This window comes from Mirounga angustirostris, unplaced genomic scaffold, assembly GCF_029215605.1.
Source record: "Mirounga angustirostris isolate CCGP_5_RB_7025 unplaced genomic scaffold, mMirAng1.0.hap1 SCAF_17, whole genome shotgun sequence".
Classification (NCBI taxonomy): domain Eukaryota; kingdom Metazoa; phylum Chordata; class Mammalia; order Carnivora; family Phocidae; genus Mirounga; species Mirounga angustirostris.
Genome location: NW_026991725.1, coordinates 5,825,052 through 5,848,260, shown reverse-complemented (window position 1 = coordinate 5,848,260; position 23,209 = coordinate 5,825,052). Strand labels below are relative to the sequence as shown.

Sequence of the window (23,209 nt, the reverse complement as noted above, 5' to 3'; positions counted from 1 at the left end):
AAAATTTCACATATTTTTCTGTTTGCAGGCTACTTCCTGAAAAAGTTCTAATCAGAGGAGGTTAAAAGTTCTGCAACATTTGGAAGAAGAATGTTACCAGCTCAACTAGAAATAAGCATTAATTAATATTAAAGTGAAGAAACTGCAGAGAAAATTATAGAATAAAACTATAAGCCCACTTAAAATTTTTCACATATTTGACTACCAGAATGTATCAAAAAACACAACACCAAAAAGGAAAAACAAAAAACAAAAAACACAGAAATATTGGCTTCACCTCTGAGAGTTCCTGCTAAGCCAGAGTTCTTTCATATGTATGTGTACATACATATACACATACACATACATATGTGTGTGTGTGTGTATATATATATATATATATATAACTTTTTTTTAAATTAGGCTCCACACCCAGCGTGGAGCTCAACATAGGGCTTGAACTCATGATCCTGAGATCAAGATCCTGAGATCAATCAAGACCCAAGCTGAGACCAAGAGTCAGACGCTTAACTGAGTGAGTCACCCTAGGCCAGAGTTCTTTTAAAATTAAGACTCCTGGTTGGACTAGACAAAGCACATTTTTTTTTAATACCTTTAAAACCAAGTTAAATCCACCATACATGGCATTTTATTCTAGAAATTCAGTGCATTCAACACCATAACCTTAAAGTTACTTCATTTGTTTGTTCATCCATCCATCCACCCATCCACCCACCCATCCAAGGAGTTATTGTGCATCTAACATGCTAGATACCACCCTAGGCATCAGAAAACAGCAGTAAAACAAGACGACACAGTCCTTTCCTCATGGGGCTTTGGTTCAAACTTTAGACTATATACAAAATACTAGTAACCAAACAGATCACGAAAATGCAGTTTCATGCATTTTTTTTCAATTATGGTATATAATTATCATTTATAGTCTTAAAAAATTGGTCAACTACTTCAGTTTGAAGAAGCGGTTTTACTTGGAAAAGATGACATTTACTTAGAATCATATTTAGCTCTTTCTCGGAATTCTCTCACCATAACTTAAGAGACTATCCATTCTGGGAATTATTTTCTCATTATAGGTATCTCCTGCTTTTCAAAAGTTCGCTTTCACAAAAGACCTAAATTAGTACCTATTTCTGCTAACTAAAAGAAATCCAGGAAACAAACTGAGGGTTGCTGGAGTGGTGGGGGGTGGGAGGGATGGGGTGGCTGGGTGATGGACATTGGGGAGGGTGAATTGTGTGAGACTGTTGAATCACAGATCTGTACCTCTGAAACAAATAATACATTATATGTTAAAAAAGAAGAAGAAGAAGAAGATAGTAGGAAGGGAAAAATGAAGGGGAGGAAATCAGAGGGGGAGACGAACCATGAGAGACTATGGACTCTGAGAAACAAACTGAGGGTTCTAGACAGGAGAGGGCTAGGGGGATGGGTTAGCCTGGTGATGGGTATTAAAGAGGGCACACACTGAAAAAGGAAAAAAAAAAAAAGAAACCCAGGGAAATTACAGGGAAAATAGCAAAAAGCAAATACTGCAATCAATGTTTGTTTTGCAGCCAGCCATTAGAGAGGCAAGCACACTCCCCAAGCACTGAGTGGCTGCCAAGTTCCTTCTCCAGGAGCTACACTCAGCATCTCAGCCTCCAAGTTGCCACAGCTCTGAACTTGTCTATGAGCATCTGTGCTTTATCTCCATTTATTGTGTGCATCCATAAGCAAGATGTGTCCTAAGGTATCAGAAAAGCCTAAGAGTTTGTAAGGGTGTTACACTTGGCATAAACTGGATGTAATTAAGCATTTCAATTGTGGTGAATGAAATAAAGACCCTGTGTATGCACTGAACTTGCCTGCATCCACCCTTCATACTATTTACTCAGAGAGAAACAATCTTCAAAGTTGCTGAAGTTACTAATTGGTTCTGCCAGTAGGAAAGTGGTCTCTTTTAGTCAGCATCCAGTAATGGATGCAATGGAAAGTCTATTGCTTGAGTGGATTGGTGGGTGAACAAAGCATGGTGTTCCATTAAGTTATCTTACACTTCAGGATAAATCAATTTTTTAGTAAGCCGAAAGGAAAGTACTGGACAATGATGATCAAAGTGTTGTAAAAGTATAATTTAAAGGTAGTCATGGGTGGTTTGATCGGTTTTGAGCCAAGGGCAGCTTCGTAGCTTAAAGGTTACTGGAGAGAGTGCTTCAGCTGATAATGAAGCTGCTGAAAAGTTCCCAAAAGAACTGACAAAAATAATTATAGCAGGTGGTTATTCATATAAGCAAGTATTTAACTTCAATTTATTATTGGAAAAACCGAGCAAGACATTTATTTCAATAGAAGAAAAGCAGGCTAAGGGACACAAGGCGTCAAAGGACAGGCTTAATGCCCACTACTAACACCACTGGTGATGCTATCCTTAGACCTCTACCAGTGTACCACTCAGAAAATCCAAAGGCACTTAAAGCCATTGATAAGAATACACTTCTTGTGTTTCATTCACATCCAAGCAGTTGGAATATCCAAGTGATTTTTTTCTGAGTACATGAGTACATTAGTCCTTTTGTTGAAAATACTGTAGAGAAAATAATCTTGATAATAGGTGTCTTCTGATTGTTGAAAATTGTGCTGCTCATCCACCTGGCATTACTGAGTATGGCAATAACATTCCTGTGTGTTCTTCCTGCCAAATATGATGTTGTTGATACAACCATGTGTCCCAGGCCTAATAGCCATAATTAAGGCTTACTATATGCAAAATGTGACACATCTTATTCTAAGTGCCATTGACAGAGAAGCCAATTCCAAAGCATCTTTACAAGGGATCTGGAAAGACTACAACATAAAACTGGCAATCGCCAACTTTGGAGATGCTCTTGATAGGGTTACAGTCTGGATGTGAAACAGTGCTTAGAGGGCTGTCTCCTGAAGCAGGGAACAATTTTAAAGGCTTCAAACCAACAACAATAAATATGGCAACACTGACTTTGGCTAAGGAGGCTTGGTTTGTGGAAACTGATGAAAATGATGTTGAAGGTTTTGGCATCCCACGATCAAGAATTGACAGATGAAGAGCTGATGCAATTGCAAGAGGAAAGAACACGAATCGACATTGAACACAACAGTGAACAAGCCTAAAAGTGAAGTTATCCAAGAACTGAACGTGAAGCACATGAGATTTTTGCTATGATGGACAGCGCTGCAGTAACTGCAGAAAAGTATGCCTTTAATTTTGAAAGGGCATGTAGGTTTAGGGGCAGGTTTACAGAATGTTTTGAATGCCTACAAATAACTGTAGTATAAAAAAATGTGAGAGGTTAAGCAGTTGAGCATACTGTTGTATTTCAAGCTTTCCACATCAGCCACATTAGCCACATTAGCCACAGCAGAGGATGAACCTGGACCTTTGACATCAAGGTAGGCAGACACAGAAGAAGGTGTAGACATTAGTGACCTGCTTGCACTGATAGATTTAGACAGTGATGTTAATAGATGACACTCTTCCTCTCTCTCCCCTATACTCTATTCCTCTACCTTCCACCACCCCAACCTCCAACACCCCAGCCTAACACACTACCATCACCACCTGTCAGCCCTCTGGTGTGCTTGCTGTCGTCCCAATTCTGGTAAGTGAAACTACACTGTACATAAATTATTTGTACTTTATACAGGCTGTGTATTTATTGTATTATTCCTGTTTTTACTATATGTTAATGTTATTTTAGGTTTTATGTGTTATGTGGCATGATTTGGTTGGTTATTTTGGGGGTCTGGGAACACTAAAAAATTTTCCATATAAATTAATAGTAACTGCTTCTTCCCTTTATGCCACTTTGGCTTACAAAAAGTTTCACAGGAACATTCTACTTTGGGATAGCAGGGAAAACCTGTCTTCCAAAACTATGAAGAGAAAAGTAGAAATAAATACATGAGAAAATGCCTTAATTATAAATCTAACACATGTTCACAGTTGGCTCTCACTACATAATCTTAACCCAGTCCACTATGTAAGGGGGCATAAAAAGTAAGAGACCTGGTTAAAGCATGATTCAAAAAAGGCTTAACAGTCAAAAATATGAACTCAAGAAAAGGGAACTAACACTCAGAGAAGTTTAGCTAGCAATATCCTCACTTAGCTTTCAAAATCTTCCAAGTAAGTCCCAAAGCAGGAGCCACATTTACTCGAGGAAACAATCAAGTACTATCCCTCCCAGCAGAACACAAAAGTACAAAGGTACCATTATGTTATTGCCAAAGTCAAAAGGGCAAGAGAAAGCCAGAAGAAGAAAGATGAATAAAAGAGCAAACTAAGGGGAAAACCACTTTTGGTAGGAGACTCAATGAAAGAATAACTTGAGATCAAAGTTTTTTTCTTTCTTCTTTCTTTTAATTAGTAAATGTAAAATTCCCTGTTATCAATCACTTATTAAAAAACAAAACCTTATTTATAAATAATACAGCACTTTTGCTCTATAGTACTCTCAACAAATTTCCCCAATACTTCAAAACAACACACTGACACAACATTTAAACAATATTCTTAAAAAGGATAATCTTATGTGAAATATTTAATATGATAATTCAGGTCTGTTATAATACAGGATGTTTTCTTATGGAATGCTTTAAAAAGCACAACACATAATGCTTAATAAGCCACAAATGATCACCTTACTCTATTTTCTGATTTATTTTCACTACCTCCCTCCCTTCCTATAAAAGCTGGCAAGCATCTTGTTTACTTGGGTGGAATGGATGGGAAAGTTTTATTCCTTCATTAAATATTTTCCTAAGTACTTACAAAGTGCCAAGCCCTGTTCCTTTCACCTTTTCAGAATCGTGGTCGCAAATTGGACTCCAAGTTTGATGATACAAAAAAATTTTTTTTCCTTTAGGATGACAACCACATGAAAAGTTTCTACTAAAATCTAGTAAGTCATGTAATCAGGCAGTCAGTAACCATTCACTTTTAAGTCAAGTCAAAGCCACTGCCACTTCAGAAATCCACCTGACCACCTTCCAATTTCCTCTGCCTCCAAACTTCACCTCTGATAACTACAAGTCTGATCTCTTTTTCCATGAGATTTGTTTTGTTTTTAAGATTCCACATATAAGTGAAATCATACAGTATTTGTCTCTGACTTATTTCACTTAGCATAATACCTTCAAGGGCCATGTACATGGTCACAAATGGTAAGATTTCCTCATTTTGTATGGCTGATTAATATTCCATTGTCCATATACCCACAGTTCTTTTAATCCATGCATCTGTTGATGGACACTTGGGTTGTTTCCATGTCTTGGCTATTCTAAGTAATGCTGCTATGAACCTGGAGGTGCAGATATCTTTTCGAGTTAGTATTTTCATTTCAATATATCCCCAGAACTGGAATTGCTGAATGATATGGTAGTTCTATTTTTTATTTTTTGAGGATTTTCCATATTAGCTTACCAACTACCAACTACACCAACAGTGCACAAGGGTTCCCATCTTTCTCTATCCATGTCAGCATTTGTTATCTCTGGTTTTTTTGATGATGGCCATTCTAACAGGTGTAAGGTGCTATCTCACTGTGGTTTTAATCTGCATTTCCCTAATGATTAGTGATGTTGAGCATCTTTCCATGTAGCTTTTGGCCTTTCATGTAACTTCCTCAGAAAAATGTCTATTCACAAGTGTCCACTGCCCATTTTAAATTGGGGTGGTGTTTTTTGTTTTTTTGTACTGAAAATTGTGTAAGTTTTTAATATATTTTTAATATTAACTTATTAGATATATGGTTTGCAAATATTTTTCCCACTCCATAGGTTGTCTTTTCACTTTGTTGATGGTGTGCTTACTGTGCAGAAGCTTTCGAGTTTAATCTGGTCTCATTTATTTTTGAGTTTGTTGTGCTGTAGGTGTCACCTCCAAAAAGATCATTACCAAGAACCATGCCAAGAAGCTTTATTCCTATGTTTTCTTCTAGTAGTTTCATGGTTTCAAGTCTTACATTTAAATCTTTAATCCATTTTGAGTTAATCTGTGTGAGGGTGTAAGATGGTTCCAGTTTCATTCTTTTACATATGAATATTCAGTGATCCCAGCACCATTTATTGAAAAGACTGTCTTTTCTCCATTAAGTATTCTTTGCTTGCTTGTCAAATATTAGTTGACTATATATGCTTGGCTTTATTTCTGGGCTCTTGATTCTGTTCCACTGGTCAGTCTGCCCATTTTTATGCCAATACATACTGTTCTGATGACTATAGCTTTAAATCAGGAAGTGGTACCTCTTTCATTCTTTCTCAGGACTGCTTTGGCAATTTGGGGTCTTTTGTGGTTCCATACAAATTTTAGGAGTACTTTTTCTACTTCTGTGAAAAAGGCCATTCAAAACTTGATAGAGATTGCACTGAATCTATAGATGGCTTTTGGGAGCATTCATATTTAAACGATTAATTCTTCCAATCCATGAACATAGGATACCTTTCCCATTTATCTGTGTCTTCTTCAACTTTTCTCATCAATGTCATAGTTCCAGCATAGAGATCTTTCACCTCCTTAAATTTATTCCTAAGCATTTTATTGTTTTGATGCTATTGTAAATGGGATAGATATTTTTCATAAATTTCATTGTTAGTGTATAGAAGTACTACTGATTTTTGTATGTTAATTATGTATACTGCAACTTTACTGAGTTCACTGATCAGTTCTGCTTTTTGGTTGTCTTTGGGGTTTCCTATATATAAAATTATGTCATCTGCAAGTACAGACAATTTTAGTTTTTCCTTTCCAATACTGATACTTTTTATTTTTCTTACCTGACTGCTCTAGGTAGTACTTGTATTATGTTGAATAGGAGCAATAAGAGTAGACACCCTTGTTTTGTTCCTGATCTTAGAGGAAACGTTTTCAACCTTTTACCACTGAGTACATTAGTTGTATGGTTGTCATTTATGGCCTTTATTATGTTGACATATGTTCCTTCTACACCTAACTTATTAAGAGTTTTTATCATAAATGATGTTAAATTTTGTCAAACGCTTTTTCTGCATTTATTGAGATGACCATATGATTATTTTCTTTCATTGTATTAATGTGATGTATCACATTGATTGATCTGTGTATGTTCAACCATCCTTGCACCCAAGGATAAATTCCACTTGACCATAGTATATGATTATTTTAATATGCTGCTGAATTCAGTTTGCTAGTAATTTATTGAGAATTTTTGCAGCTATACTCATCAATGATATTGACTGGACTGTAGTTTTCTTTTCTAGCAGTGTCCTTTTCTGGTTTTGGTATCAGGGTAATGCTGACTTCATAAAATGGGTTTAGAGTGTTCCCTCCTCTTCAGCTTTTTGTAAGAGTTTGAGAAGGATTGGTGTTCATTTTTCTGTAAATGTTTGGTAAAATTCACCAGTGAAACCAGCTGGTCCTGGGATTTTCTTTATTGGGAGAATTTTATAGTAATTGGTTTATTCAGAGTTTCTACTTCTTCCTCAATCTAAGTTGTATGTTTCTAAGGATTTTTCCATTTCTTCTAGGTTGTCCAGTTTGTTGACATATAGTTGTTCACAGTAGCCTCTTATAATCCTTTTAATTTCTGTGGTATCAGTTGTGATATCTCCTTTTTCATTTCTAATTTTGTTGATTTCGCTCCTTCCTCTCTTTTCCTTGGTTAGTCTAGCTAAAGGTTTGTCAATTTTGTTTATCTTTTCAAAGAACCAACTCTTAGCTTGGTTAATCTTTTCTACTGTTGTTCTGTAGTTATTTCTATTTCATTTATTTCTGCTCTAATCTTTATTATTTCCTTTCTTCTGCTAACTTTGAGCTCAGTTTGTTCTTTTTCTAATCCCTTAAGGCAGAGAATTAGGTTGCTTATTTGGGATCTTTCCTGCCTTTTTTTTTTTAAGATTTTATTTATTTGACAGAGAGAGATAGTGAGAGCAGGAACACAAGCAGGGGGAGTGGGAGAGGGAGAAGCAGGCTTCCTGCCGAGCAGGGAGTCCGATGTGGGACTTGATCCCGGGACCCCAGGATCATGACCTGAGCCGAAGGCAGACGCTTAACGACTGAGCCACCCAGGCGCCCTCTTTCCTGCTTCTTAACAGAGGTGTTTATTGGTATGAACTTCCCTTTTAGACTGCTTTTTGCTGCATCCCACATGTTGTGGTATACTGTGTTCCCATTTTCATTTATCTCAAGAAACTTTTTTATTTCCCCTTTAATTTCTTCTTTGATCCATTAATTGTTCAGTGTAGTATTTAATTTCCATGTGTTCACCTATTTTCCAGTTTTCCTCATGTAATTGATTTCTAGCTTCATACCACTGTGTTCAGATAAGATACTTGGTATGATTTCAATCTTCTTGAATCTGCTAAAACTTGTGTGGCCTAACATATGGTCTATCCTAGAAAATGTTCCATGTATGCTTGAGAAGAATGTATATTCTGTGGATGTCAGAATGGTCAATATATGTCTGTTAGGTCCATTTGGTCTATAAGTGTTCAAATCTGCTGTTTCCTTATTCTCTGTCTGGATGATCTATCCATTGTTGAGAGTGGGATATTAAAGTCCCCAACCAATACTGTATTACTATTCATTTCTTCTTTTAGGTCTGTTAGTTTTTGCTTATATATTTAGGTGCTCCAATGTTGGACACATAAATACTTCTAACTATTATATCTTCTGGATGTATTAATCCCTTTTTATTATTATATAATGACCTTCTTTGTCTCTTTTTACCATTTTTAGTTTAAAATCTATTTGGTCTGAAATAAGTATAACTACCCCTGCCTTTTTTTTTTTTTTTGGTTACCATTTGCTTGAAATTACTTTTTCCATCCCTTCACTCTCAGTCTATGTGTGTCTTTAGGGCTAACATGAATCTCTTGTATGCAGCATATTTTTGGATCTTGTTTTGTTATCCATTCAGCCACTCTATGTCTTTCAATCGGGAAAACTTAATCCACTTATATTTAAAGTAATTATTGACAGGAAAGGACTTACTATTGCCATTTTGTTAACTGTTTTCTGGTTGTAAGTCTTTTTTTTTTAAATAGATACAGCAGAAACAGCTTTATAAATAGCAATGTGGGAATAATTCACACAGAGCAGCCTGGAATAGCTTTTTAAAATGGTGATTTCACTGATTTTGCTAATGTCTCTAAGCAACTGAAGCCCTGTGCTAAAAAACAAATGGCTGGGGATGACTCTGCAAAGAAAAAGACACAAAGGCAAGAGTTTTGGTAAATGCATAAATTCTTTCCCCTGTACCCACCCCTGTCCCAAACTCCAGACCCACTAATGTTTCTTCCAGAATCACAGTTTAAACAGGCTAATATAGATCTGCACTAATTTCCCCTGGAATGATTAAATCATCCTTGAAACTACATATGCAATTCAAAAACACAGTGAAAGCCATAAAAAGAACACAGACCTAATTTCCTCAATATACAGGGGATGACTGTGGACATCTGAACCCAGAAGCATTACTGCAGTGCTAGCGCTAGAAAGTGTAATAATTTTATCTGAATGATGATGCAATATATTTTATAAGTAGCATTCTATATAAAATAAACAGATTAGTTTGTCCTAGGAAAACCTGACAAGAACACATGACATCTTTAAGAAGACATCAAAATTATAAATCAAGCATTTCAACAGTATAAAAAGCAAGGAGTAGAGCTGCCTCACATGTGAAAAACTCTATGAGTAATTCAGGCAAAAGATAACCAAAAAAATTCCATAATATATCTTATTTCAACCATGTCTATTATACCCAATAGATTCTGTGTATTTTAAACTTGCTTCCAATGCAAGGAAAATTTATTATTTTTAGTACTCCCTTAAAATACTTCAAATTGTCTCCTGAGCAATATTTAAGTTTTTTCAAAGCCAACTCCAACAATTCTTAATGTATTAGTCATCCACACTGACTCTGTATTTTCAACCACCCACTATCAGCAGCTAAATCCCTCTTTAGTAAAGCATTCTTTTTACTTCAGCTTTGGATTAATAATGGTGCTCTCTAGGCTTAAGCATACCTGGTATAAACAGTGGCACACACTTCTAAGCTGAGGGGGAAATTCTGAGGAGGAACTGATGATGGCATGGAAGAACTTTTCAGTCATCTGAAGAAGGTTCCGTTGGTTTTCCTCAAGGCTCTCTGACTGCTCTAACCTGCAAAAAAAAAAAAAAAAAAAAAAGAGAGAGAGAGAAGGTAAAATCCATTTACAGTAAACAAATAAAAGTACTCTTTCCAAATGCAATGTTTGAACTTTGCTGGGATCTCAATTTGAATTTTAAAAACTGCACAAAGACAATACTGAGAACTGTGTATAAGAATTCTTATCCCCTTATATTCTCACAAATTTAGTATATACTCAGCTTAGTGCCATCTTTTCCATTCTGGGTATGTCTGCCTGCAGAAAAGATGTATTCTGGTTTGCTCTCCACCTTTAGGGTAAAAAGCTTTTCTGTGAGGCAAGTCTGTAGTTATCCAGCTGTGCAAGGGATGAGGTAGATGAGTCCAATTCAAGGTGAAGTATTAGCGAGCCTATTTGCCCACAGGATCAAAAGCCACATACTCTAAAAACTGTTATCAGCAATAAAGGTAAAGGGCACCAGGGTGGCTCAGTCAGTTAAGCGTCTGCCTTCAGCTGAGGTCATGATCCCAGAGTCCTGGGATCGAGCCTCGAGTCAGGCTCCTGATCAATGGAGAGTCGGCTTCTCTCTTCTCTCTCTCCCTCTGCCCTTCCTCCCTGATCCCCACCCCGCCTCGCGTTCTCGCTCTCTATCTCAAATAAATTAATAAAATCTTAAAAAAAAGAAAGGAAGGAAGGAAAGAAGATAGGTAGGTGACAGCTGATTCCTGAGTGCTTCCCTCCCAGCCCTCCTCCTTCCATTCTTGGTTTTGAACTAGGGCAGGGAAGAGGAATATTATTTATTAGGCATCTCCAACCCCAATGAATCCATGTGTCAAGCCACTTTAAAAATATACAGTATGTGCATATTTTATTGGAGCTAATGTACAGAGAACACATGAAAGAATGACAGGTGATAATGAATTACAGTTAGAAAACTCTTTATCTTGTAGTCAACAGGGAACAACAGATGTTCTATGAAACAGAGTAACAAGAAGATTTAAGTTTCATAATAATTCCTACAGCAAATGACCTGAAAAATGAAAAAGACAATGTTGGGGCAATAATGGGGAAATCACAGCAAAAGTCAATGGGATCACTATTTACAACTGTACCAAAAAGAATAAAATACCTAGGAAAATATTCAACCAAAGTGGTGAAAGACCTCTATACTCTTAAAATTATAAGACACTGATGAAAGAAACTGACGACAACACAAACTAGAGGAAAGATACACCATGCTCATGGATTGGAAGAATTAATATTATTAAAATGTGTATACGCCCAAAGCAATCTGCAGAGTCAATACAATTCCTGTCAAAATACCAAGTGTTTTTACCAAACTGGAATAAATAATTCTAAAGAATCACAAAAGACTTCAAAGAGACAAAGAAATCTTGAGAAAGAATTAAAAACTAGAGGTATCACAATCCCAGATGTCAAGATATACTACAAAACTACAGTAATCAAGACAGTATGGTACTGGCACAATAACAGTCACATAGATCAATGGAACAGAAAATAAACCTATGCCTATACTGTCAATTAATCTATGACAAAGTAGGCAAGAATATACAATGAGGAAGACTGTCTTTTCAATAAATGGTATTGAGAAACTGGACAGCTATGTGCAAAAGATTGAAACTGGAGCAATTTCTTATAGCATATGCAAAAACAAACTCTAAATAGATTAAACCCCTAAATATGAGACCTGAAACCATAAAACTCCTAAAAGAAAACATAGAGAGTGATCCCTTGGATATCAGCCTTAACAACATATTTATGGATATGTCTCCACAGGCAAGGGAAACAAAAGCAAAAATAAACTATCGGGACTACACCAAAATAAAAAGCTTTTGCACAGCAAGGAAACCATCAATAAAATGAAATAGCAACCTACTGAATGGGAGAAGATATTTGCAAATGACGTAACTGGTAAGGGATTAATATCCAAAATATATAAGGAACTCACACAACACTCAAATACCCAAATAATCTGATTTAAAAAATAGACAGAGTGGGGGAAAAAGGGGGAGTGCCTGGGTGGCTCAGTCAGTTAAGCATCTGCCTTCGGCTCAGGTCATGACCCCAGAGTCCTGGGATTGAGCCCCGCATTGAGCTCCCTGCTCAGCTGGGAGTCTGCTTCTCCCTTTCCCACTGCCCCTACCCTCTGCCCCACTTGTGCACTCTCTCGCTCCCTCTCCAATATAAATAAATCTTTAAAAAAACAAAAAAAGAAAAATGAAAAATGGACAGAGCACCTGAAAAGACATTTTTCCAAGACATAAAGGTGATCCACACACACATGAAAAAATGCTCAACATCAGGAAAATGCAAATCAAAACCACAGTGAGGTATTACCTCACACCAGTCAGAATGGTTAATATCAAAAACAGTAAGAAATAACAAGTATTGATGAGGATATGAAGAAAAGGAAACACCTGTGCCCTGTTGATGGGAATGTAAATTGGTGCAATCATTGTGAAAAACAGTGTGGAGGTTCCTCAAAAAATTAAAAATGAAAATACCATATGATCCAGTAATTCCCATTACCTGGTATTTATCCAAAGAAAATGAAAACTAATTGAAAAGATACATGCACTCCTATGTTTACTGCAGCATTATTTACAATAGCCAACTCAATAGAAGCAACTCAAGTGTCCATCGATAGATGAACAGATAAAGTGTTACACACACACACACACGCATGCGTGCGCAGGGATATTACTCAGCCATTACAAAAGAATGCAATCTTGCCATTTGCAACAACATGGATGGACCTAGAAGTTATTATGCTAAGTGAAGTCAGTCAGAGAAAGGCAAATACTGTATGACTTCACTTATATGTGAAATCTAAAAAACAAAACAGGGGCGCCTGCGTGGTACAGTAGGTTAAGCAACTGACTCTTGGTTTCAGCTCAGGTTGTGATGTCAGGGTTGTGAGATCAAGCCCAGTGTCAGGCTTGTGCTCAGCACATAGAGTCTGCTTCAGATTCTCCCTCCCTCCCTCTTTGACCCTCCCACTCGTGCGCTTGCTCTCTCAAATAAATAAATAAATCCTAAAAAACAAAACAAATGAACAAACAAAAAAACCCATACTTTCAAATACAGAGAACAAACTGGTGGTTGCCAGAGGAGAGGTGGCTGAGGGGATGGGTGATATAGGTGAAGGGGATTAAGTGGTACAAACTTCCAGTTATAAAATAAGTAAGTCATGGAGATGAAAATGAAAAGTACAGCATAGGGGATATAGTCGATAATGTTGTAACAACGTTGCATGGTGACAGATGGTGACTACACTTATCATGAAGACCACTGAGTAATATACAGAACTGTGAAACCAAAATACTGTATACCTGAAACTAATATAACATTGTGTGTCAATTATACTTCAATAATAATTTTTAAAATCTGATTGAAAGGGGCACCTGGGTGGCTCAGATGGGTAAGCGTCTGTCTGCCTTCGGCCCAGGTCATGATCCCAGGGTCCTGGGATCGAGCCCCACATCAGGCTCCTGGCTCAGCGGGGAGTCTGCTTCTCCCTCTCCCTCTGCCCTTCTCCCTGCTCATGTTCTCTGTCTCTCTCTCTCTCTCTCTCTCTCTCTGTGTCTCTTTGTCTCAAATGAATAAATAAAATCTTTAAAAAAAAATACATTTTAAAATCTGATTAAAAAAACAAAGTAAGATCAATACAGTATTGACTAAATAAATAATTATACAGCCAAACTATGAAGTATTACATAGCAGGTAAAAAGAATGAGATTAATCTTTCTATAGTGACATAGAAAGATCTATGAGATAGAGCTAAGTTAAAAAAATTAAGTTGTGGGGGCGCCTGGGTGGCTCAGTCGTTAAGCGTCTGCCTTCGGCTCAGGTCATGATCCCAGGGTCCTGGGATCAAGCCCAGCATCAGGCTCCCTGCTCTGTGGGAAGCCTGCTTCTCCCTCTCCCACTCCCCCTGCTTGTGTTCCCTCTCTGGCTGTCTTTCTCTCTGTCAAATAAATAAAACCTTAAAAAAAAAAAAAAAGTGAAAAAAAAATTAAGTTGTGGAGCAAGATGGCAGAGGAGTAGGAGACCTAAATTTCGTCTGGTTCCAGGAATTCACCCAGGTAGGGATCAAACCATTCTGAACACCTACAAACTCAACAGGAGATTGAAGAAAAGAATAGCAGCACCTCTCTGAACAGAAAAGCGACCACTTTCTGGAAGGTAGGACGTGCGGAGAAGTGAATCCAAGGCGATATTCAGGAAGATAGACAGCGGGGGAGGGGGACTCCGTCTGCTGCTTCTGGTAAGTGACAGAGCAGTGGAGCACAAAATCGGAACTTTTAGAGGTCGGCTCCACTGAGGGACATCGTTCCAGTGGCTAAGTGGGGGGTGGAACACTCGTTGGGACAGTGTGGTCTCAGGACCCTTGGGGTCACAGAAAGACCGGGGGTGCCTGAGTGCAGCAGAGCTCCCAGGTATTGGAGTGGGGAAGGCGACTGCAGAGACGGAGCCGAGGCGCGGGCTCTCAGCTCGGGTTTGCCATAAACCGTGATCCGCGGCAGTTGGGCCACTGCTCCTCCAGCAGGGACCCAGCAAGAGGCAGATCTGGGGAGACTCCCCTTCTTCCCCCGGGGAGGAGCAACACGGGAGCGCACCGTAGGGATCTGCGGGGTTTGGAGATTCCACATGGGGTTGTGTGCCAGAGATAGAAATGCTCGGTCACAGGCCAGGTGAGCACAGAGTGCGGCCGGAGAGGAGACCGGGGAGACGGGAGTGATTGACTGCTTTTCTCTGGGGGCGCACTGAGGAGCGGGCCCCGAGTTCTTGGCTCCTCCAGGCCAGAGATTGGAGGCCACCATTTTCACTCTCATCCTCCAAAGCTGTACGGAAAGCTTGCAGGGAACAAAAGCTCCCGAGAGCAAACCCGAGCAGATTACTTAGCCCGGACCAGCAAGGGCAGGGCAATTCCACCTCCGGCAAAGACATTTGAGAACCACGGCAACAGGCCCCAACCCCAGAAGATCAGCAAGAACAGCCAGCCAAGACCAAGTTTACCAATCAATGAGAATGGCAGAACTCTAGCGCTAGAGGAATACTGCACATAGAATTCATGGCTTTTTTCCCCGATTCTTTAGTCTTTCAAAGTTAATTTTTTAAAATTTTCTTGTTTTTCTTTTTCCCTTTTTCAATGAACATCTTATCAATACCTTTCTTAAAAATCCATTTTTCATTTTTAGAGTCATATTCTATCCCCTCATAGTAGTTAACCTTATTTTTGGTATATATATAAGTTGTTCCCTCTTTAAAATTTTGGGATACAGTTTCTTCTAACAGACCAAAATATACCCTAAATCTCTAGTGTATGGCTTTGTTCTAGTCTCTGGCCTGATCACATTCTCTCCCTTTTTTTTTTTAAATTTCTCTTCTTTCTTTTTTCAACCAACTTCTTATCAATTCCGTTTATAAAATCTTTTATAATTTTCATCTTTACAGTCATATTCCATCCCATCATATTTACCCAAAATTTTGGGAGGCAGTTTCTTCTAACAGACCAAAATATGCCCAAAATCTAGTGTGTGGCACTGATCTATTCACCAGCCTGATCATATTTGATCATATTCTTCTTTTTTTTTTTTTTTTGTATCTTTTTCTTTTTCCTTTCTTTTCCCCCGGTTTCAGGTCTCTTCTGATTTGTTTAGTGTATATTTTTCTGGGTTTGTTGTTACGCTTTAGCATTTTGTTCTCTCATTCATCTATTGTCCTCTGGACAAAATGACAAGACGAAAAAAATCACCTGAAAAAAAAAGAACAAGAGGCAGTACCAACTGCCAGGGACCTAATCAATATGGACATTAGTAAGATGTCAGAACTAGAGTTCAGAATGACGATTTTAAAGATACTAGCTGGGCTTGATAAAAGCATGGAAGATATTAAAGAAACCCCCTCTGGAGAAATAAAAGAACTAAAATCTAACCAAGTCGAAATCAAAAGGGCTACTAATGAGGTGCAATCAAAAATGGAGGCTCTAACTGCTAGGATAAATGAAGCAGAAGAATTAGTGATATAGAAGGCCAAATGATGGAAAATAAAGAAGCTGAGAAAAAGAGATAAACAACTACTGGATCCCAAGGGCAGAATTCAAGAGATAAGTGATACCATAAGACGAAACAATATTAGAATAATTGGGATCCCAGAAGAAGAAGAAAGAGAGAGGGGGGCAGAAGGTATACTGGAGCAAATTATAGCAGAGAACGTCCCTAATTTGGGGAAGGAAACAGGCATCAAAATCCAGGAGGCACAGAGAACGCCTCTCAAAATCAATAAAAATAAGTCAACACCCCAACATCTAATAGTAAAACTTACAAGTCTCAGAGACAAAGAGAAAATCCTGAAAGCAGCTCGGGAGAAGAGATCTGTAACCTACAATGGTAGAAACATTAGATTGGCAACAGACCTATCCACAGAGACCTGGCAGGCCACAAAGGACTGGCAGGATATATTCAGCCAAGAATACTATATCCAGCTAGGCTGTCATTGAAAATAGAAGGAGAGATCAAAAGCTTCCAGGACAAACAAAAACTAAAGGAATTTGCAAACACGAAACCAGCCCTACAAGAAATCTTGAAAGGGGTCCTCTAAGCAAAGAGAGAGCCTAAAAGCAACATAGACCAGAAAGGAACACAGACAATATACAGTAACAGTCACCTTACAGGCAATACAATGGCACTAAATTCCTATCTTTCAATAGTTACCCTGAATGTAAATGGGCTCAATGCCCCAATCAAAAGACACAGGCTATCAGACTGGATTAACAAACAAGACCCATCGATATGCTGTCTGCAAGAGACTCATTTTAGACCCAAAGACACCCCAGATTGAAATTGAGGGGATGGAAAACCATTTACCATGCTACTGGACACCAAAAGAAAGCTGGGGTGGCAATCCTTATATCAGACAAATTAGATTTGAAACCAAAGACTGTAATAAGAGATGAGGAAGGGCACTATATCCTACTTAAAAGGTCTATCCAACAAGAAGATCTAACAATTGTAAATATCTATGCCCCTAACATGAGAGCGGCCAATTATAAGAGGCAATTAATAACAAAAGCAAAGAAACACATCGACAACAATACAATAATAGTGGGGGACTTTAACACCCCCCTCACTGAAATGGACTGATCATCTAAGCAAAAGATCAACAAGGAAATAAAGACTTGAAATGACACACTGGACCAAATGGACTTCACAGACATATTCAGAACATTCCATCCCAAAGCAACGGAATACACATTCTTCTCTAGTGCCCATGGAACATTCTCCAGAATAGATCACATCCTAGGTCACAAATCAGGTCTCAACTGGTACCAAAAGACTGGGATCATTCCCTGCCTATTTTCAGACCACAATGCTTTGAAACTAGAACTCAGTCACAAGAGGAAAGTCAGAAAGAACTCAAATACATGGAGGCTAAAGAGCATCCTACTAAAGAATGAATGGGTCAACCAGGAAATTAAAGAAGAATTTAAAAAATTCATGGAAACCAATGAAAATGAAAACACAACTGTTCAAAATCTTTGGGATGCAGCAAAGGCAGTCCTAAGAGGAAAGTATATAGCAATACAAAGTTCTCTCAAGAAACAAGAAAGGTCTCAAACACACAACCTAACCCTACATGTAAAGGAACTGGAGAAAGAAGAGCAAATAAAGCCTAAACCCAGCAGGAGAAGAGAAATAATAAAGATCAGAGCAGAAATCAATGAAATAGAAACCAAAAGAACAGCAGAACAGATCAATGAAACTAGGAGCTGGTTCTTTGAAAGAATTAATAAGATTGATAATCCCCTGGCCAGACTTATCAAAAAGAAAAGAGAAAGGACCCAAATAAATAAAATCATGAATGAAAGAGGAGATCCCGCAACCAACACCAAAGAAATACAAACAATTTTAAGAACATATTATGAGCAACTATGCCAGCAAATTAGATCACCTGGAAGAAATGGATGCATTCCTAGAGATGTGTCAACTACCAAAACTGAACCAGGAAGAAATAGAAAACCTGAACAGACCTATAACCACTAAGGAAATTGAAGCAGTCATCAAAAATCTCCCAACAAACAAAAGCCCAGGGCCAGATGGCTTCCCAGGGGAATTCTACCAAACATTTAAAGAAGAATTAAATACCGGGCACCTGGGTGGCTCAGATGGTTAAGCGTCTGCCTTCGGCTCAGGTCATGATCCCAGAGTCCTGGGATCGAGTCCCACATCGGGCTCTCTGCTCCTTGGGAGCCTGCCTCTCCCTCTGCCTCTCTCTCTCTGTCTCTCATGAATAAATAAAGAAAATCTTTAATAAAAAAAAAAAGAATTAAATACCTATTCTTCTGAAACTGTTCCAAAAAATAGAAATGGAAGGAAAACTTCCAAACTCGTTTTATGAGGCCACCATTACCTTGATCCCAAAACCAGACAAAGACCCCATCAAAAAGGAGAATTACAGACCAATATCCTTGATGAATATGGATGCAAAAATTCTCACCAAAATACTAGCCAATAGGATCCAACAGTACATTAAAAGGATTATTCACCACGACCAAGTGGGATTTATCCCTGGGCTGCAAGGTTGGTTCAACATCCGCAAATCAATCAATGTGATATAATACATTAATAAAAGAAAGAACATGAACCATATGATCCTCTCAATATATGCAGAAAAAGGATTTGACAAAGTACAGCATCCTCCCTTGATCAAAACTCTTCAGAGTATACGGATAGAGGGTACATACCTCAATATCATAAAAGCCATCTATGAAAAACCTACAGCGAATGGGGAAAAACTGAGAGCTTGCCCCCTAAGGTCAGGAATGCGGCAGGGATGTCCATTATCACCACTGCTATTCAACATAGTATTAGAAGTCCTAGCCACAGCAATCAGACAACAAAAAGAAATCAAAGGCATCCTAATTGGCAAAGAAGAAGTCAAACTCTCACTCTTTGCAGATGATATCATACTTTATATGGAAAACCCAAAAGACTCCACCCCAAAACTGTGAGAACTCATACAGGAATTCAGTAAAGTGGCAGGATATAAAATCAATGCACAGAAATCAGTGGCATTCCTATACACCAACAACAAGACAGAAAAAAGAGAAATTAAGGAGTCGATCCCATTTACAATTGCACCCAAAACCATAAGATACCTAGGAATAAATCTAACCAAAGAGGCAAAGAATCTGTACTCAGAAAACTATAAAATACTCATGAAAGAAATTGAGGAAGACACAAAGAAATGGAAAACGTTCCATGCTCATGGACTGGAAGAACAAATATTGTGAAGATGTCAATGCTACCTAGAGCAATCTACACATTAACGCAATCCCTATCAAAATACCATCAAGATTTTTCAAAGAAACAGAACAAATAATCCTAAAATTTGTATGGAACCAGAAAAGACCCCGCATAGCCAGAGGAATGTTGAAGAAGAAAAGCAAAGCTGGCGGCATCACAATTCCGGACTTTCAGCTCTATTACAAAGCTGTCATCATCAAGACAGTATGGTACTGGCACAAAAACAGACACATAGATCAATGGAACAGAATAGAGAGCCCAGAAATGGACCCTCAACTCTATGGTCAACTAATCTTCGACGAAGCAGGAAAGAATGTCCAATGGAAAAAAGACAGTCTCTTCAACAAATGGTGTTGGGAAAATTGGACAGCCACATGCAGAATGAAACTGGACCATTTCCTTACACCACACACAAAAATAGACTCCAAATGGTTGAAAGACCTAAATGTGAGACAGGAGTCCATCAAAATCCTAAAGGAGAACACAGGCAACAACCTCTTTGACCTCAGCTGCAGCAACTTCTTCCTAGAAACATCGCCAAAGGCAAGGGAAGCAAGGGCAAACAAAAATGAACTATTGGGACTTCATCAAGATAAAAAGCTTTTGCATAGCAAAAGAAACAGTCAACAAAACCAAAAGACAACCAACAGAATGGGAGAAGATATTTGCAAATGACATATCAGATAAAGGGCTAGTATCCAAAATCTATAAAGAACTTATCAAACTCAACACCCAAAGAACAAAGAATCCAATCAAGAAATGGGCAGAAGACATGAACAGACATTTTTCCAAAGAAGACATCCAAATGGCCAACCGACACATGAAAAAGTGCTCAACATCGCTCGGCATCAGGGAAATCCAAATCAAAACCTCAATGAGATAGCACCTCACACCAGTCAGAATGGCTAAAATTAACAAGTCAGGAAACGACAGATGTTGGCAGGGATGCAGAGAATGGGGAATCCTCCTACGCTGTTGGTGGGAATGCAAGCTGGTGCAGCCACTCTGGAAAACAGTATGGAGGTTCCTCAAAAAGTTGAAAATAGAGCTACCATACGATCCAGCAATTGCACTACTGGGTATTTACCCCAAAGATACAAATGTAGGGATCCGAAGGGGTACGTGCACCCGGATGTTTACAGCAGCAATGTCCACAACAGCCAAATTATGGAAAGAGCCAAGATGTCCTTTGACAGATGAATGGATAAAGAAGAGGTGGTATATATATACAATGGAATATTATGCAGCCATCAAATGGAATGAAATCTTGCCATTTGCAACGACATGGATGGAACTGGAGGGTATTATGCTGAGCGAAATAAGTCAATCAGAGAAAGACATGTATTATATGATCTCACTGATATGAGGAATTCTTAATCTCAGGAAACAAACTGAGGGTTGCTGGAGTGGGGGGGGTGGGAGGGATGGGGTGGCTGGGTGATAGACATTGGGGAGGGTATGTGCTATGGTGAGCACTGTGAATTGTGTAGGACTGTTGAATCAAAGACCTGTACCTGTGAAACAAATAATACATTATATGTTAAAAAAAAAAAGAGAGTAGGACGGGAAAAATGAAGAGTGGGGAATCGGAGGGGAGACGAACCATGAGACACTATGGACTCTGAGAAACAAACTGAGGGTTCTAGAGGGGAGTGGGCTAGGGGGATGGGTTAGCCTGGTGATGGGTTTTAAAGAGGGCACGTTCTGCATGGAGCACTGGGTGTTATACGCAAACAATGAATCATGGATCACTACATCAAAAACTAATGATGTAATGTATGGTGATTAATATAACATAATAAAATTTAAAAAAGAAAAAAAATTAAGTTGCAAAACTAGGTATTTATTCAAAGGATACAAACGTTGTGGTTCGAAGGGGCACATGTACCCCAATGTTTATAGCAGCAAAGTCCACAATTGCCAAAATATGGAAAGAGCCATCAACAGGTGAATGGATAAGAAGATGTGGGTGTGTGGGTGTGTGTGTGTGTAATGGAATATTACTCAGCCATCAAAAAGAATGAAATCTTGCCATTTGCAGCATCGTGAATGGAACTAGAGTGTACTATGCTAAGCCAAATAAGTCAGTCAGAGATAGACAAAGACCATATGCTTTCACTCATGTGGAATTTAAGAAACAAAACAGATGAACATAAGGGAAGGGAAGGGAAGGAAAACTAATAATACACTATATGCTAATTAAATTGAATTTAAATAAAAAATTAATAAAATTATGTTGCAAAACCATGTATACAATGTTTCCATTTATATCAAGCACTCATATGTATAGTCTCTACAACTAGATTTATGTATATGTATATGCAACTGCACTGAAAATGGGCAAAAGACACACTTAACTCGTAACAGTGCTATGTCTCTAGAGGTGCTTGTCGAAGACACCTGTAAATTTTTTAAGAAAAGTGTATTTGTGTGTAATTTTTATAATTAAAGGCTAATTTTAAGAATCAATGGGAGAAACTGTGAGGGACTGTTCTCATGCAGGGTAGTGGAAAAGTGGAATCAAGTTGTAGATGAGAGGATGACAAACCTGGTAGGATCCACTTCAAAGCTAACATGCTGCCAATCAGAGGATGTGATCACAATTCGTAATAACGGATCCAGGAGTTTTTGTAGGTAGGTAGCACCATATACCTAAAGAAATATAAAAGTAGGAATTTATTATGCCTTCCCCAAATGTCTTACATTAAAGATATTCTGTTCTGTATGTTCTGCATGTAATCAGTTTGCCATAGCTTGGCGCAAAAAAAAGATAAATGGATACAAACCTTGAAACAGAAGGTCATTATTTTACTGGCTAAGCTGTTTCCTCGGAAAAGAGTCTGCATGGAGTCTGCCAATTCTACTTCCTTAGAAAACATGTTCCAGAGCAGTTGGTAGAGTAAATGCCGAGAATCAAACAGAGTCACTAGAACTCGAGCTAGTTCATCCTGAGAACAAAACAAAATTGTTAGTCCATAATTCCATTTTTTCTTCACCAGGAAACTGAAAGGTAAATCCAAAGCTGTCAACCACCTGCTAAAGCCAATTCAATGGTGACTAATTAATTTTTCCCCTGGTATTTATCTGTATACATTTGTCTATGATAGACGACTATTTCTTCATGCCTACAGCAGCTATTAATTCTTTTTTAAAAGCAATTTGTTTATTTAAGCAATTTCTACACTCAGTGTGGGGTTCAAACTCACAACCCTGAGATCAAGAGTTGCACTCCTCCGACTGGGCCAGCCAGGCACCCCAGCAGCTGTTAATTCTAAAGATTAACTGATGAAAAATAAAAGAAGCCTAGGCTTTACCAGGAGAAGAAAAAAATCCAGGATTCAGTTCAAATTATGACAAAATCAAAGAGAGCAGAAATAGAACACGATGGCAAAGTTTGAGTTGTTTGATATGCCCAGATCATTTTCTTAGGAAATCAGTGAGCAGGAATAACACTTTGGTGACCACAAAACCTCTATTCTCTGTTCATGTGGTCAGGGAAAGTCAGAGCATACTGAACATGGGCTCAGCAGAGAAACAACAAAAATGGAAAGACTACAGGATTTGCAGGAAGTCAGGAAAAAGATTTGGGCTGTGCATTCAGAAACAAGAGATTAGCAAGATTTATGTACAAAGCCAGGGTTGGCAGCTGATTCCTACCTAACTGGTAACCCTCATAATTCCCCATAGTATTTTTCGGTACACTCAAGAAAAATGATGTCATAGTAAATCACTGTTTAACCACACATGCTGCAAAGAGA

At 38.3% G+C, this 23,209-nt stretch overlaps 1 protein-coding gene across 12 annotated transcripts in view; it reads right to left on the bottom strand.

The window, feature by feature from the left end:
- Positions 1-23,209, bottom strand: part of NF1 (neurofibromin 1) — a 289,382-nt gene that overhangs the window by 124,438 nt on the left and 141,735 nt on the right. For 11 of the 12 annotated variants that reach the window (XR_010408419.1, XR_010408418.1, XM_064582371.1 and 8 more), the window contains 3 exons: positions 22,238-22,399; positions 22,000-22,103; positions 10,021-10,156 (listed from right to left, as the gene is read on the bottom strand). Coding sequence is in view for 10 of the 12 variants with exons in the window: in XM_064582371.1 (XP_064438441.1) it covers positions 10,021-10,156; positions 22,000-22,103; positions 22,238-22,399 (402 nt within the window). In the remaining 2 variants the exon portion in view is untranslated. Of the gene's footprint in view, positions 1-7,864; positions 9,189-10,020; positions 10,157-21,999; positions 22,104-22,237; positions 22,400-23,209 lie in introns of those variants that run through there. The other variant, XM_054510961.2, reaches the window with a different exon arrangement.